Genomic DNA, 16041 nt, shown 5'->3' on the forward strand with positions numbered 1-16041 from the left:
AACTACAGATCCAGCTGCCACGCAAGAACATTATGTGGGTTGCTCAACCTGTCAATACCTATTTATTTATAATGACTCATAAATATCAGCCCCCTCCGGAGAACTGGGGATTACATCGGCTTTCTGCGACTGTTTTGTGTTAAAGCTCGTAACTTGTGTGTGAAAGTAAAAAACAACAAAAAAAAACAGGAGGGCTAGTGTACAAAAAATATGAAATTATTCTATCTTAATTATTGATTAGGACACTGGCCTCAACACTGCAGCGAGATCCATGATTCAACTTCTACTAAAAGAAAATCCACGATTCCTCTAATAAATGAAGGTTTACCTGACAAGAGCAAAAGGATTTACAGGCTTGGCTAACGTCTGCTCAAGACTTACAACTCTCATTAAATCTGTTTACATCATTCTGAACCACCACCATTAAATGTTGGGAGTCTGAACATGAAATCAATACCATATTCAACACCACATTGGACATGACTTCTGGGTGACGTCAGATCACAGGGTTAGTTAGTTAGTTAGTTAGCTAGCTGCATGGGACAACAATAAGGACAGTGGTGAGGCATTACTCCAAACTAGGGATGTCCCGATATATCTTTCTTCCCGGCCGAGTACAAGTAAGAGTTCTGAAATTGGAGAACTTGCTGATGCAGGGCACTGATGCCATTGGAACCATTGAAATCATGTTTTTTCTTTGAACGAACATGAACAAACATGTTATTCCTCGTTTATCGCGCGATTTATGTTCCCCGACCCCACGCGATAGTTGAAGCATCATAATGGAAGTAACTAACAGCACCATAATGTAACGCTGCACGGGGTAGCGCAGAATATCAAATACAATCAGAGTCTCTCTACTAATGTCATTATTGGGCGTTAAAATTACAACTAATACCATGATCATGAGCTGAGGTACTCCACACTTACATACTTGCATACTTACATGACAGAAACCCAAAAATGCAATTCTGAACCATTTCCTGATCCAAATTTTTGCCAGCTCTAATTTAATCGCAAATTTCATAAATGTTACTGTGCAATGACTGAAACCTGATGTGATGAAAACGGTGAATCAAATCAAAATATCTAAAATGTCTCTGACCTTAGGTCAGCCGACTCACATTCTCAGGCTGTTCTCAGAGTGCGCTGGTGAGAAATCCGTTCTCGAGGAGGTGGTAGTGGTGTTGCTTACATAACGACTAGCGAGGAGCTCCATCTCCAGGAGTCTGACATGAGAAGGAGAGATGACAAAGGAGGACGGAAGTCGCCTCCAGCTAATCTGGGCCAAAAAAATAAATAAATATATACATACATAAAGTCCAGTGCAACAAAAACAAGCCTCCGCATCAGCAGAGGAGTCTTCTTCAGTGGCGGAGAGGCAGGAGGAGGCTGTGTTTATCTTGTTTGTGTAATAAACAGCTGCCAGGGGATTAGACGCGCGTGGGTTTTCACCAGAAGGGGGTTTCTGTGTCTATCAAGGGTTCCTCGTTCGATTTGTCTAGTGCCCAATGAGAAAAGACAAAAACAGAAACACCGGGGGAAGACCGGATACTTCCGATGAGTGTGAATACACAGGAGGTGGGGGGGTGGTTTCCTCGCCGTGTCAGTATTTACAATTCACTGGTAAATAAATAAATGCAGGCATCGACATGTTACCAGTGAGGCAGTGTTTCATTACAACCATGTCTCGAAATAAAAAAATATATGTAAAACAACCTCACAGCCAGACCACATGGCTGCTGCAGCCTTGAGGTGCTAGGAGAGTCGACAAGGTCAGAAGCTGTTTTAATGTAGCATCTATCATTTATCAGACTCGATGATTTCCTCCCTTCTGCTGGTTTCTCTTTGACCACTTCTGACTAAAGATAACAACCCAAATATGAATCTGCATGTGAAAGATGTCCATAAATGCTGAAAAGATTAGATACAAGAAGATACACGAAAGATGTTGAAACACACTCTGTGCTTGGTCCTGATCTCAATTTTATAAATTATATTTGTCTTGATTCTAAAAAACTATTTCTGCGTGCAAAAAAACACAATTCACCAGATTTTCCTGCCATTCCTTTTCCATGTTATAGAATTTGATGTAGCTCTCATTTCAAGATTATTTTAGACATCCTACATTTGTCCCACAGTGGGGAAATTCAATGTGTCACAGCAGCAACAAGCAAAGACACTAAGGCAACAAAAACATCAAAGACACACATCAAAGATACAAACAGAGCAACAGCAAACAAAACACAAAGCATTCCCACACTGAATATTTACACTAATTATATAAGTAAATAGATATAAAATAGACAGTTAATAAAGATAGATAATAAATTAATATACTCAGTATAATACTCAGATAATAAATACTAAATTGCATAAACAGACATTTAATAATTAAACAAACACTGACAATTAACAATGGATATCAGGCATTCCTGTCAGGTTTTACTGTTGCATAACCTGACAACACTGGGCAAGAAGGAGCAACTTCCTAGGGTTGAATGATGTGCACTCAGTTTTAATAACAGTGAATTGTTACAAATTGAAGAGCAACGACATCATGGAAATCCTATAGAACCCAATCAAGAAGGAAACTTATTGAAACCATCTCTATAGAGAAACTGATGTATAAAACAAAGAAGATGAAGATTTAAAACATGCACTCGGACCCACTGCCATTTCAGGAACATTACTATTAGTCTTATAAAAAAAAAAAAAAAAAAAAAGATAATGAGGTTGCTAATGGATTGGAAGGATTAGGATTCTGGGATTCGAGGTCTGATAAATGCCATCAAAGAGCCACATTACATCACTGAAATGCACCGGATTCATCAGGATATCAAAGTACGACTTAGAAATTGGGACAATTTCCCTTTCTCAGCTGTCACTACTGACTCAATAAAATCAGTCAAATATAGAATGACAATGCTGACGGTACTGTTTATTTTGACTACTTTACAAATGACTTAAACACAAACAGCTGATGCTATTTCTAGTTCTTCCATACTGCATCGGCAGGCCAGGTCCTTTTTAAACATCTGAGGTTGTCTCGGTCTGAAACAGGTTTCATAGCTCGCAGCTCTCCTTCTGGACAGGTAAGCAACCAAGTAAATAATACTGAAACAGCGGTGTCTGTGTTGACGTAATATCATAATAGCAGGCAATAAGCGGCTATGGATATGTTAATTGTTGTTAATGAAATGTAAATGACAACCAGCCCAAGTGTCTGAGAACTGTTTGGAGTCAATTGTTTGTCCAAAGTTATTGACAGCAGTTTTACCAGTAACAAGGGGGCGGTGATATCAATGATATGATAATGATTTTAATATTACAAAATCACCATTTGGATGCTCATTTTGAGAGTGATTTTCAAGTGTCACGTCAGTCCAACCAAACAATTTTTGTATTTAAAACAGTCCTAGAGAAGAAAAGAAAAATTGACAATTTAAGCCAAGAACCTTTTTGAATAGATTATAGATATAGATTAATTAAATTGAAATAGTTGAAAACATTTTCACTAAAAATAACATAATACTCGTGTCTGCATATGGTTTGTAAATCACCATGCTCTGCATAATCCCATTTCAGTTCTGTGGTACTTTCCCGACAAATCATTAACAATCATTATCTCCGGAGAGGTGGGGGGAAGACCGCACTCTACATCTTTCTTACTCATCCTTTATGGTATACTTTAAATGGTGGAGTTCTGGTCAACAGACGGAGAGTGTGTGGGTGAGGGAGAGTCGACCTTACAAGTCACACTTCACTTGTTGAGAAAAACGGTCAGGATCTCAGCGTATGAGGTCTAAATCCCATGGCAGGGGGGTCCTGTGCTCTTAAAGTGATGGGGAGAACTTTGCATAGCAGTAATCACGCTGAGCGTTTACATTTTGAGGGCATTAATTTGATTCAGCATATGGTTTATATCCAACGAAGCACCTGCAACACCAAACACTACGATGCAGTGTTTGGTGTTGCAGGTCAGACAAGGAACACTCCAATATTCTGCTGTGCTGGTGTGTGGTCATATTAGAGGAGCATCAAGTTTAAAACCAATTCTGGGTCGAGCATAAGCGTGTGACTCTTATAGAATAGATATGATGGCCCTTATTAGTCACACAGCGGGGAAATTAAATACGATTCAATTATGCTTTTTGGTCCATGATTCAATTTTAAATTGTTTTTTCAATTCAAAATGTTTGACAATGTGTTTTGGAACGTTTCTGATCATGATCTATCATATATTCTGCAAGTGACATAGACAAGTGTCTTTTTCACATTTATTATGTCTGCTTTATAAACTCCGAAGAAAGTGCCTTTACCGGCGACCGTTCTTTTTGTCTCTAGGGTGAAAAACTCAAAGGCTATGCTGTCTGTGAAGCACAGCATCATGCAGCTGATAGCTCTGTGTCTGCGGTCACGACTGGTGACGACTTGCAATACAAGCTGGCGCAGTTTCTGCGTAGCCGAATCTTAGTTTTTCAATGTTTGCGTGTCCAGTTCAGTGTTTCCGGGCATTTGACAAAACATGCCAAACTCCAGCTTTTAGCGGGGTGTCTGTCCTGCCATCTTTGTTTGGGTATTTTCTGTACGTGTGTGTGTTCCAGAATGCACTGCGCGGTGACATCAGGACATAGCGGGTAGTTGCAAAATTGTGGACACCAAATTTTTAAATACATGTATTTTTCATATCAGATTTCAGGACCTTTTAAATCAACTCTGAATCGTTGCAAACGGAAATCGCGATTCTTATTCTCACACCCCAGTTCAGCTATAAGCCAGGTTGTTCGCTCCTGCTGTCAGCGTGCGTGAGAGGATGACATGCGCATTTAATGTGTTGCGCAAAGTGCATAAAGTTTCCTCAGTGAGTGAGGGTCAGTGCATCATTGTAAAATGGGACCAAGACGATCCCAACAATTTCCTCACTTTGGTAGATCACACTTCACTAAGAACTGGAAATATAATTAAGTTCTTACACACACATTCCATATAGTTCCATATAATCTTGAAAGTCATCACTTCAGAAAAGCTGCTCTGAAAGCAGACAACAATTTGCTTTTAAATGTTAATTTCTTAGTTGCATTATGTATGAAGCGGACTCACAAGTTTCTTTAGGAAATAAACATTTTGCATATTTTCCCTGCAGACACTCAAGCGTAAAACCTTGTGTTTACAAATTAAATATACTGGTACTTTTAATCTTATCCAGGAGAATTTCATCCAGGAAAGATGGTTGTACTATGGCAATACATACAATACATGAAGCAAAAAGCTTCGTGTGACAGAGAGTTTATTGGTTTCTTCGTCCCTGAAAAGTTTTTCTAGCAACCAGCTTTCCTACAAATGCTCAACCAAAAAGAGTGCTGCATGTCTCTACTGTGTCAACAAGAGAAGGCAGTGTTGCACGGCTGGTTTCCCCGCTTCAGTTTTTTCCACAAAACCATAGGCAGCAACTTTACAGACTTAAAGAATTGTGATGGATTGTAATAGGCATTTATTTATATTACCAAAAGCATTTGCTCACCTGCCTTGACTCACATATGAACTTAAGTGCCATCCAATTCCGACCCATGGGGTTCAATATGATGTTGGTCCACCTTTTGCAGCTACTACTGCTTCAACTCTTCTGGGAAGGCTGTCCACAAGGTTGACGAGTGTGTTTATAGGAATTTTTGACCATTCTTCCAAAAGCGCATTGGTGAGGTCACACCCTGATGTTGATCGAGAAGGCCTGGCTCTCAGTTTCCGCTCTTCATCCCAAAAGTGTTCTATTGGCTTCAGGTCAAGACTCTGTGCAGACCAGTCAAGGTCTTCCACACCAAACTGTCATCCATGTCTTGATGGACCTTGCTATGTGCACAGTCATGTTGGAAGAGAAAGGGCCCCGCTCCAAACTGTTCCCACGAGGTTGGGAGCATGGAATTGTCCAAAATGTATTGGTATCCTGAAGCATTCAAAGCTCCTTTCACTGGAACTAAGGGGCCAAGCCCAACTCCTGAAAAACAACCCCACACCATAAATCCTCCTCCACCAAATTTCACCTTTGGCACAATGTGGACCAAAATGTACTGTTCTCCTGGCAACCTCTGAACTCGTCCATCAGACCAGCCAAATGGAAAAGCATCACCACTGCTCTATGGTCCAGTGGTGGCCTGCTTTACACCACTGCATCCGGCGCTTGCACTTGCTGCTTGGCCATGGAAGCCCATTCCATGAAGCTCTTTATGTACTGTACTTGGGTTAATCTGAAGGCCACATGAAAGTTGAAGCTCTGTACCAATTGACAGTGCAGAAAGTCTGTGACCTCTTCACACTAAGTGCCTCAGCATCCACTGACCCCTCTGTCAGTTTACATGGCCGACCACTTCGTGGTTGAGTTGCTGTTGTTCCCAAACTCTCTCTGCTTGATTTCATACACCTGTGGCCACGCCAAGTGATTATGACCCCTGATTCTGATCATTTGACCACTGATCACTCTTGACCCGGTTTGCAAAAGTTGTGGGATTCGAGCAACCTAGTATAAATGAACACTGCATCTGACACTGAACTGAGGCAGATTCTATCATTTCTGTCTCTGTAAAACTGTGGCAGTACTACTGCACCAAAAATTTTAGTATCACTATTTACGACTTCTTCTCATTCTAGCAGTATCAGATAAAATATTGTCTGACTCTCCATACTGAGACTGTGACATTGCTAGCTATGTATGCTGGTTTCTCACCACAGATCATACAAATATTGACTTTGTTGTCTTTATTTAACAGCCCGTTCCCCACTCAAGAGTCTCTCACGTGCAGGAGACCAACATAGTAATTAATGAATATAAACATTTATGTCCTTATAAGCAACAAGCATGTTTCCATTTTCTCATTAAAGCACATTTGGTTAATGCATTTTCCAGGAGGGGAAACCCTGAAGAGTGAACTCGCTGAAGCCTGCATGTGCGTGGGATGACACAAACTACCAGCTTGCATCATTAACTCCGCCTCCACAGCGGCGCCATCCAGCGGGAAACTCAAGAAAACAGGAGAGTTCATCTCAAATCTATTTTTATGTCTAGACCTTATTTCACTCATACTGGCAAAAGTAAACCAATTATGTGGTGGCCGCGACATTGACAAACGCAACACAACTTGCTCCCAGAAGTGTCATTACATGATAAGCTCTTTGGTTTGTTGTGAGAGGGAATGCTTTTTAACACAATTTGCTCATTTGAGATGGGTTTTTCTCCCACGTTAGGTTTCCTGCTGTGTTTCATTAGCAGAGCGATCCCACTAGAATGAAGGGCTGTATTGTATTCCTGTCAGTTGTTGTACTTTTACTCCCTTTCAAAGCAATAATACAGTATATGCAGCCAATAACACATATGTTGTGTTAATGTAATATATTTTTGTGTTAATATAATTATAGCTGACATGAGGCACTATGTGCCATTTTCAATATATCGTACAACATCACAATAACCAGAAATCAATCTTGTGTACAAGTGAAAAGCAACACACCCCCAGTCTTTTCAAAAGGTTTTACAACGCGGCTATAAATTCCAGCTTTTGTGCAAGAACATTTCAAAGAATGGATTGAAATAATTGTTACAGCACACAAAAGTGCACACACAATTTTAAGGCACAAGTTCTTTCTTTAGTCTCAGCCCTCAGCCATTGGCCATTAGTGACTTTGGAATACAGACACTAGACACTCAGCTCCCACATCAACACAGCAATCCTCGGCTGCATCCTCGGTACAGCACTGCACAGATCCCTCAGATGACCTCATATCCTATCCTTTGCTCTCATATGACCAGCAGCAGGACCAGTTCACACCTCAACAGTAGATCACATGAAGATTATTTTTCCCTGTTTCTGTGAGCTCTGATTTAAGCCGTGATGTTAGTCAATTAAATGATCAACAATATCAGTTACAAAAGAGTATGCTTCTGGCACAACAGTATTATGATCATTCCAGACCAGGCTTTTAGATAAATGGGTACTGCAAATATGAAAAATTGGACGTCCTGTCTTTTCAGCAGGACGCCCTAAATTTCTGATCAGTGCCTGTATAATGCCCTACTAGAAGTCTACTGGTTTCCTTGAAAAGGATGTTTCAGGTAATTTTGCAGAATACGATTAGGTTGATTCTCAACCCTTTGCACCCTTATCTTACTAATACTGAGGTACAATGTTCAATAGCCATGATTTTCATTTTTGCCATAGATGCAATATGACTGATTATTAAAACTTTATTAAAATCTAACTCAAAGAAGACACCTCCTTCCTATCCCTCTTATTTTGTCATCGTTCTCTGATTCTATAAAAATGTGACATTAAAAATAGACATTACACGTGGGAGTCCTTCACCGGCAACATTTACACCAATGTGTAAATAATCTATTTTAGACGCACAAAAAACAAACAAAGAAAAACCAGCACACATCCAATCAAGCATGACAACAGCAAGAAACCCATGGAGGAGCAGAGACGGTTGATAATAATAATGATGACAGCATTAATGAGGCAGGCAGGTTTTTGTCCAAGTCCTGCCACAAATAATTCATAAAAGCCAAAGATTTTCAGATTGGCATCTGATGAAAATGAGGAAAATGAAGCTGAATAAAGATTTTGTGTTAATTCACGTCTCAACTGAGTGTCAGCTCAGGTTTGTTTTAAGGAAGCATATTGTGCAAAACCGATATCATGCTTGTAAACTCTGGCAAGCTAACACTAAACGCATACTGGACATGCCACTGTTGCAAGTTTAAATACAGTTTCACTATGTGTCTTTCAAGAGACATTTCCATAGCACCAGAGCAAATTAAAAAAAGGTGGAGATGAGAACATTTCCTTTAGTTGTATGAAGACTAGAGATGAGATTTAATAGTATGTGATTAAGTGTGTTTTCAGCATGTTGTACAGAAGGTTCAGTCAAACCTATCAACGTTATTCAGGAAATTTGTAATAATTATAATTGCACAGACACATTTTAAGAGCCAAGCTCCCAGCATGAGTGACGGCAGGGTTTCATACCCACATTACACCTGAATTCGATTTGGCAGTCATTTTTGGTCATTTGAAAAAGGAGCGATTATTTCCCAAAAAAGTAATGACCAGAGACCAAGTTCCCTGTGAGGATAAAAAGTAGCCCATGTGTAACAATCCTCTCATGCTTGAACCTGAAAACTGCTTCCATCAACTTCATTTCACTTCAAATTTATTTTATTTTTACATTTTTTAGATGACTCCAATGCCAGTGCTCCCTCACCATCGGTCGAGTAGGACTCCACCTTCTAAGCTAGGAACTTAAAGAGGACAGTGAAGGATGTATAATGCACTCTGCTTTAGTGTTCCCTGTCCCAGACACATCACTGATCCCCACACCCTGATGAGAGACAACCCCAATGCTGGCGAACAAAATCCTGGGGAGAAGCCCTTATACAATAATCACAAGTGATGATGTAGAATCAAAATACTTTTCAAGAAAAAAAAAACACATTGTAGCTTCGTTTATGATGCTGACATGCAACATCATAAAAGAAGTCAAGATATGCAGATGCAGCAGTCAAGATTCCAACAAACAGATGTTTGATCGGAGATTCACAACAGTTTTTTGTTACATGTTGTGAGTTAGTGTTAGAAGCTGCACATACAGTATCTGACATGTATTTTATTTGTGAATATGATTAGTATAGAGTCGAACTAATAAAGAATTGTAGCAGCAAAATAATGCAGATCGACACGACACTAGTCATCCATAGCATCATTTTAAGTGCTAATATAAGAGGATCATGAATTTAAATATAGCAAGTATGTGGTGACTCATTGAATTAAACATCAAACATCCACGTCCACACTCAGACGTTTTTGCTCCAGCAGAGGTTCAGAGCCAATGTCATGGTTCTCGTGTGCCCTGACTAATATAGAAAATAAACTCAACAAACCAGAAAACCCTTAAACTATGACTACAAATAAGAAGTAAAACTTTGCAATTAACCTCTTCCCTCAGCGTCTTATCTATTCCTTGTGGCCATGCAGCCCAGTCTGACACGCAGAGCACAGTAGAATCATGCTGGCAACTCAACAAACATACACTCTTTATGCCTCCCACAAGAAATTCTCCAATTCCTCCAAGAAACAACACATTGATTTGATGTTGCTCAGTCTTTTAATATATTCACTCTGTGATTCAGCACCTAGGGAGGACAAGAACTGACCAGTGCGAAAATAAGTGAGTCCAGACAGAATTCTGTCTCATTAATTTGACATGGGTTTGATATTTCCAACTTACACTTGAACATGGATTCCCCTCCCACGTCTGCCTTCTGCCAGGAGATATTCACTTTCACTTAGAAAACAACCTAACCGTCACATAGATATTAAACATCATGAGACGCACATTTGCAAGCGCCTGACCAGGAGAACCACAGTTCTGTGGCGATCCACAATTCCAAATGACCAGACAATACAGTCCAATATGGACACAGTGTCATTGTTCTCCACATTACCGGACAGCGCTCTCCTTTCATCTGCAACACAATTTGACAGTGAAATTACAGCGTTTCCCCTAGGTAATTGTGTTCGGAAGAGGGGACCTGGTGATCAGTCAACGTCAGCTGTAATGACCATTGTAATACTTTAGAAACGTTTAACCGGAAATAGAAAATTTGTGAAATGACATAAAATTGTCAATGAACTGTATAGATTCATTAAATATATGTTTAAGTGAATAATAATGTATTATATTAAAAATATATATCGAGATTCTTTACATACAAGTAAACTGACACTGTTCCATCTTGATATTGAAGTCACATTTGAAGACGACGGGCATCAAAGAACTTGAAGCAACTTTTAAATTGGTATCCTTATTATAATTCATTCCTTCTCAAACTGAACGAATGAATGAATCCATCTATTGTGAGACTTGCATTTTGTGCGCATGACCAGGCTTTTAGCTAGGAGGGCGCCGTAAATGGCAGATTATTCGTGTCGGTAAATTGTCCTACTCGTAGTGTCATCACACTGGTTTCCAAGAAAAGACTGTTATCACTCGGTAATTTCGTCGAACATGATCAAAATTCGTCCATTCTCAACCCTTCTGTAGCCATAGTTTGGCAATTGTGGTCGCCACATTTGTTTACTGGCTGAATCTGGCCGTTATCCAGATCTCATGAGTCGCTGTATATATATTTCCAAAACTAACTCATATCTTACAATCAGGACTATTTTGGTGTTTTTCTTTTGGCACAAAGCCGACTCCCACAGCTCCTCCCTCCCCCCAGAGCCGTGCAGAAAACTGCTCTGTGCGTCGATGCATTTCGCTGTAGGAGTTCATCTTTGTAAACGTTTGTTATACAAATTATTTTTGTACAAATAGATGTTTACAGCTTCTTTTTTACAAAGCGAAGTGATCAATTGTTGACATCGCGTGTTGGGGGGTGGGGTGTTATGCTGAGGGTGGGGCTTTGGACGCCCTGTTTCAAAATCCTAGCTAAAAGCCTGCACTTGAGACCACCTTAGCGTTACCAAACTGCGTTGTTGAGGCTACACAGTTAATTCTTTCACAATTTCCTCTCTTGACTAGTGTGTGGTTTCTGAAGCCAATACCAGGGTCTGTCATGCTCGTTTCTCTCTACCCCATATATGCGTCACACCTCCATCCCTAATTTGCTCAATGTGTATACATATTTTCATCAATCACAAGCGATTTTCAGAGAAGAAAAATGAAATAATTTGGCTCTTAAACATTAGCCAGCTCCAGTACTTCAAATAGTTGGCTCTTCTACTCTCTGCACATCCCATCATGTATATAGGTGCCCCTCTAAATAACTTAATAACTGAACAATAGCAAGAGCAATTCTAGAGGAAAGGTAACTATCCTGCAGAATAGTGCGTCCACTGGAGTATTGCAGGGGAAATACATACATTCATACATCCATAAACTATCTTAAATAGTTTTTTCCTAACATACGGAGTCTGTCTTCTATCAGGGGGTGGAGGCAGCGATGTGTCGAATTTTGACAGTGAGGAACATCAAGGCAGAGTGCATTGTACATCCTTCCCGGTCCTCCTTAAGGTACTACCTTTAAAGGTGATAGTACGACTGAACTGATGCGTGATGGAGTCATATTTCATATTATGAGGGAGCACTGAGGTCATAAAGCTGAGAACCCCCTCTATGAAAATCCTAGAGTATGGGTGGCCCTATACCAAAATGTTGCAGAAGATATATATTAGATTAAGAATATATTGGATAAACAATATTAATTACATGTTTGTGCTTATTATTTATAATTATAGGTTGAGTAGTAAGAGGGTTCAAGTCAGCCAAAATATGGACACACCCTCTTGTAAAACCTCTTAAGCAGGCACAAGGTCAAATAAAACAATTGACAGTGTTGTTGATGTTGATGCCGTATCCATCATCTTCTTACATACTGAAGAGAAGAACAGGTTCGACATTCTCCAGCGTCTAAATGCGCAGAAACAATCCAGTTCAATATTTGGGTACTTGATAAACGCATCGTGTTTTGAAAACCTTCTGACAGGGGACTTCCTGGACTGGTCACCACTGTGAAGGAGGCCAAATGGAGATCAACACCAATTATGGAATGAATCAATTAACCTTATGTGGAGAAAGTAGCACCTGCACAACAGACAAACTCCACACTAGCTGGTTCAGGCCAGGTGAGCCACAGTATTAGAATTTGATGTGAGGTGGAAAAAATCCCTTTCACCATTATAAATAAATCCGCTGAATTAATTCTAAAGTAATGTGAATTTAACGCTATATTCAAAGGTCTTACCTGTTTCATTTCATTGGTGAATCTATACGTGCTGACATATAAATCATGAGTGTTTAAAACAACATTCATTCATTTCAGTGGCATCCTCGTTCAACTTAAAAGTACGGTTTGGCCACACGGTATATTATTGTAACACGTCCACCAAGCCGAATCGCTTAGTGGCTTTATTCAACAGTAAAAGTAACTGAATGACTGCTGTTTGTACACTGCTGCGCGGAGGAAGGCCATGATCGTGAGAAATGTGCTCACTTTCTGAGGGAGTTCGGCTCACACAACAGGTGATGCCGTCAGACTCACCTTCTGCTGTCGCCGGGCCATGTCGGTGGGCTGCTTGGCGTTGAAGGGGTAGGCGATACATCGCAAGACGAACACGTAAATTTGAAGTTTAATCTTCCTTTCCTCTTCCTCCTTCTGAAGCCTCTCGCGGTCTGTCCTTTCCTCGTCTTCGCGGGTAGCGTTACTGTCTTTAGCACTTCTCCCGGTGGCTGTTGCAGGTGAAGCGGGCTGTCTGTGCTGCTGCTTCTGGCTTCCCGCTCGGTTCTTCCGGCTGCCGCTTCCCCGCTTCCCCACCGACGAAGTGGCTGCTTTTCGTGGAGCTTCCCGCACAACTTCATGGTCCGACTCTCCGCCCGTGTCCTCGCTGGAAGAAGGGTCCAGCATGGTGAAGTAACCCCGGCTCGTCAGAGCAGAATAGCTCAAGTTTTCTCCGTGAAGTAGACGTGGCGTTCACTGCTCCAGCTGCGCGACCTCGAGGGCTCTCGGTGCAGCCAGTGTCGCCGCTGCAGCGGTGACTTGACGGGGATGGGAAGTTTTGGGAGGGCGGAGTTTGAACATGGTTCAAGCGCGCGCGTGCGTGCGTGCCGCCCTACTGGAATGACTGCGCGCGCGCCCTCACACAGGCACAGGTGCGCAACCTGTGGCTGGCTGCGAGCAAAGATAGTCGAACAAACACAGAACACGAGGTCTCACTGCGAGTCAGCGGCCAAATCGTCATCTTTCAAAACAAAGACAAACATTGATACAAAAAGCTAATAAGGTGGCGAGAACATACACTACTTATCTCTTACTGTTGTACGATTAAACACGCAACAAATAAATAATTTAATAATGACAGTCAATATGATATTTCAAGGCGTTTACAGTATATATACCAGTTCGGAGTAGGAGTGAAATCATTTTTTGACTGTATCTAGGAGCGTAGGAAGGAGGGACGCACAGGTAGGTAGAGGTACGTTTCAGAGCAAGCAGTGGTAGTTCCATTCATGGCAAATGCATCAGTGGGGAAACACAATGGCTTCAGAAATGTGGCTGATAGTGACACATCCACTTTCCACCACTTAGCTGTGGTCGGGTCAAGGGGGCAGCAGCCAAGTAAAGATGTCCAGACGTCCTGCCCAGAAACCACATCCAGCTCACAGGATTGATGAGTCTGGCCCTTGACTCCACGACCAAGATGGAAACCAGGCTGCTCCTGTTTAATCGGAGGTTCAGCTACCGAACCTGTATAGACCTCACTATCTTGCTCTTCAATGGGTGTCACTCAGATTGAGGAGGTCCTCCAAGTATCCCTTCCACCTGTCTATAATCTCGTTTCTGCTTCCCCTGAATTTTGATGGGTTTTTTTTTTTCAATCCACCAGTACTATCTGTTGTGGTTGCAACAATAGTTGTCATTTGAATGTTTCATAAATGCTCAGTATTCAATGCTCTCCTTGTCCACAGTAGTCATTGGCCTTTTCAAAAGGGTTCTTTCATGGCGCTGTGTGTTTGATTTGTTTGCTTCTTTGTGTGGTCCAATTATAACCGACTATCTAAAAATACGTCAGAATGTCGATGTAGTTGAAATGTAAACTGAAAAGTTGCTGTGTATGGCTTTTATGTTTGTCTTTGATGTCATCGAGACAGACAAAATTTTGCCTTTGTGGGAAGATTATTCTAAACTCTTCATTTCTACCAGTCTTTAAAAACCTTTGTTAAAGTGCTTTGGGCACGAGGCTTAGTTTGTTGTTTTTTTAGCAAAGAATTAATATTATCTCTTCTTGGCCGCAATAAAATTCAACTTGGTCACTAGGTGTCAGTGTTTCCGTAGTTAAATAAATAAATTCACTACTGTATTTAATTCCTCCGATATATATATATATATATATATATATATATATATATATATATATATATATATATATATATATATATATATATACAAATGACGATTTATATATATATATATATATATATATATATATATATATATATATATATATATATATATATATATATATATATATATATATGTTGCTTTATTTACATCTTCCACTTTCCACCACAGCCGTAAGTACCAGCAATGCTGGTTTTCTTTCACATGGTACCTGAATTTGAGATTTAACCTAACACTCATCTTTATTCAATCAGGCAGAAGACTCTTGTTCAGCTACACAAAAACAAAAAAAAACAACCAAAAAAAAAAGCAAAAACGATTGTACTTTATAAGTGCCGGTTAATTGGATGACTGTCATTTGGTGGTCAATTGTGACATTATAATAAAAGCCCATTCGTCAACAACATTTTTTTTGTTTGTGTTCTGTGTGTAGTTTGATTTTCATGTAGTTTCTCTTTTCTCACCGAATAGTTTTTCGTTAATCTCTTGGATGTATTGTGTGTATTGTATTTTAACATGCGAAGAGACTGAAGAGACACAAGGAGAACAGGTATGGTGTACATTTTAGAAAAAGTTATAATTCCCTATATTCAATTCCCTAATTCCTGGACTTACTCATTGTGAAATTGAAGTACAAGAGACTTGGCTTGAGTAGCTCTACATTGTTTTTGTCGTTTCCCATCTTAGTCCAGCAAAGACCTGAACATGTCCCCTAAACTATTAGACGGTAGTCACTCTGCAAAAGCTGTAATCACAATTATCTCGATTTTGTCCGAAGTTTGGGGCATTTTTCAGATTTCACCTATTGGAAGCAGAATAGCGTGAAAGTCAAATTACTACATTCTGCTCCCATGACTTAAGACTCACTGACCTTTTGCAACCGGCTTTAAAAAAATCTCCAGCAAATGTCAGACCAGTCACTGTCTTCTTCCGTGGAGACTCGGATGTGCATGTCCAGGTCCATGGTTTTTATACAAAACACTGATGTCAGGTGCTTGTTTAAAGAGTTATCTTTAGTTATGCTTGATGTATTCTAAGGAATCGTGGTCAATTGTAGTACAGACATTGTTCAAGTCTGTCAAGAGATCTAA

General features: G+C 40.2%; 1 protein-coding gene across 6 annotated transcripts in view; it reads right to left on the bottom strand.

The window, feature by feature from the left end:
• Positions 1–13605, bottom strand: part of cadps2 (Ca++-dependent secretion activator 2) — a 117498-nt gene extending 103893 nt beyond the window's left edge. For all 6 annotated transcript variants that reach the window (XM_053884984.1, XM_053884983.1, XM_053884982.1 and 3 more), the window contains exon 1: positions 13094–13605. In XM_053884984.1, the coding sequence (XP_053740959.1) occupies positions 13094–13456 (363 nt within the window). In that variant the 5' untranslated portion in view covers positions 13457–13605. The remainder of the gene's footprint in view (positions 1–13093) is intronic.
• Positions 13606–16041: the final 2436 nt, after the last annotated feature.

The sequence above is a fragment of the Synchiropus splendidus genome, chromosome 14 (genome assembly GCF_027744825.2).
Source record: "Synchiropus splendidus isolate RoL2022-P1 chromosome 14, RoL_Sspl_1.0, whole genome shotgun sequence".
Classification (NCBI taxonomy): domain Eukaryota; kingdom Metazoa; phylum Chordata; class Actinopteri; order Syngnathiformes; family Callionymidae; genus Synchiropus; species Synchiropus splendidus.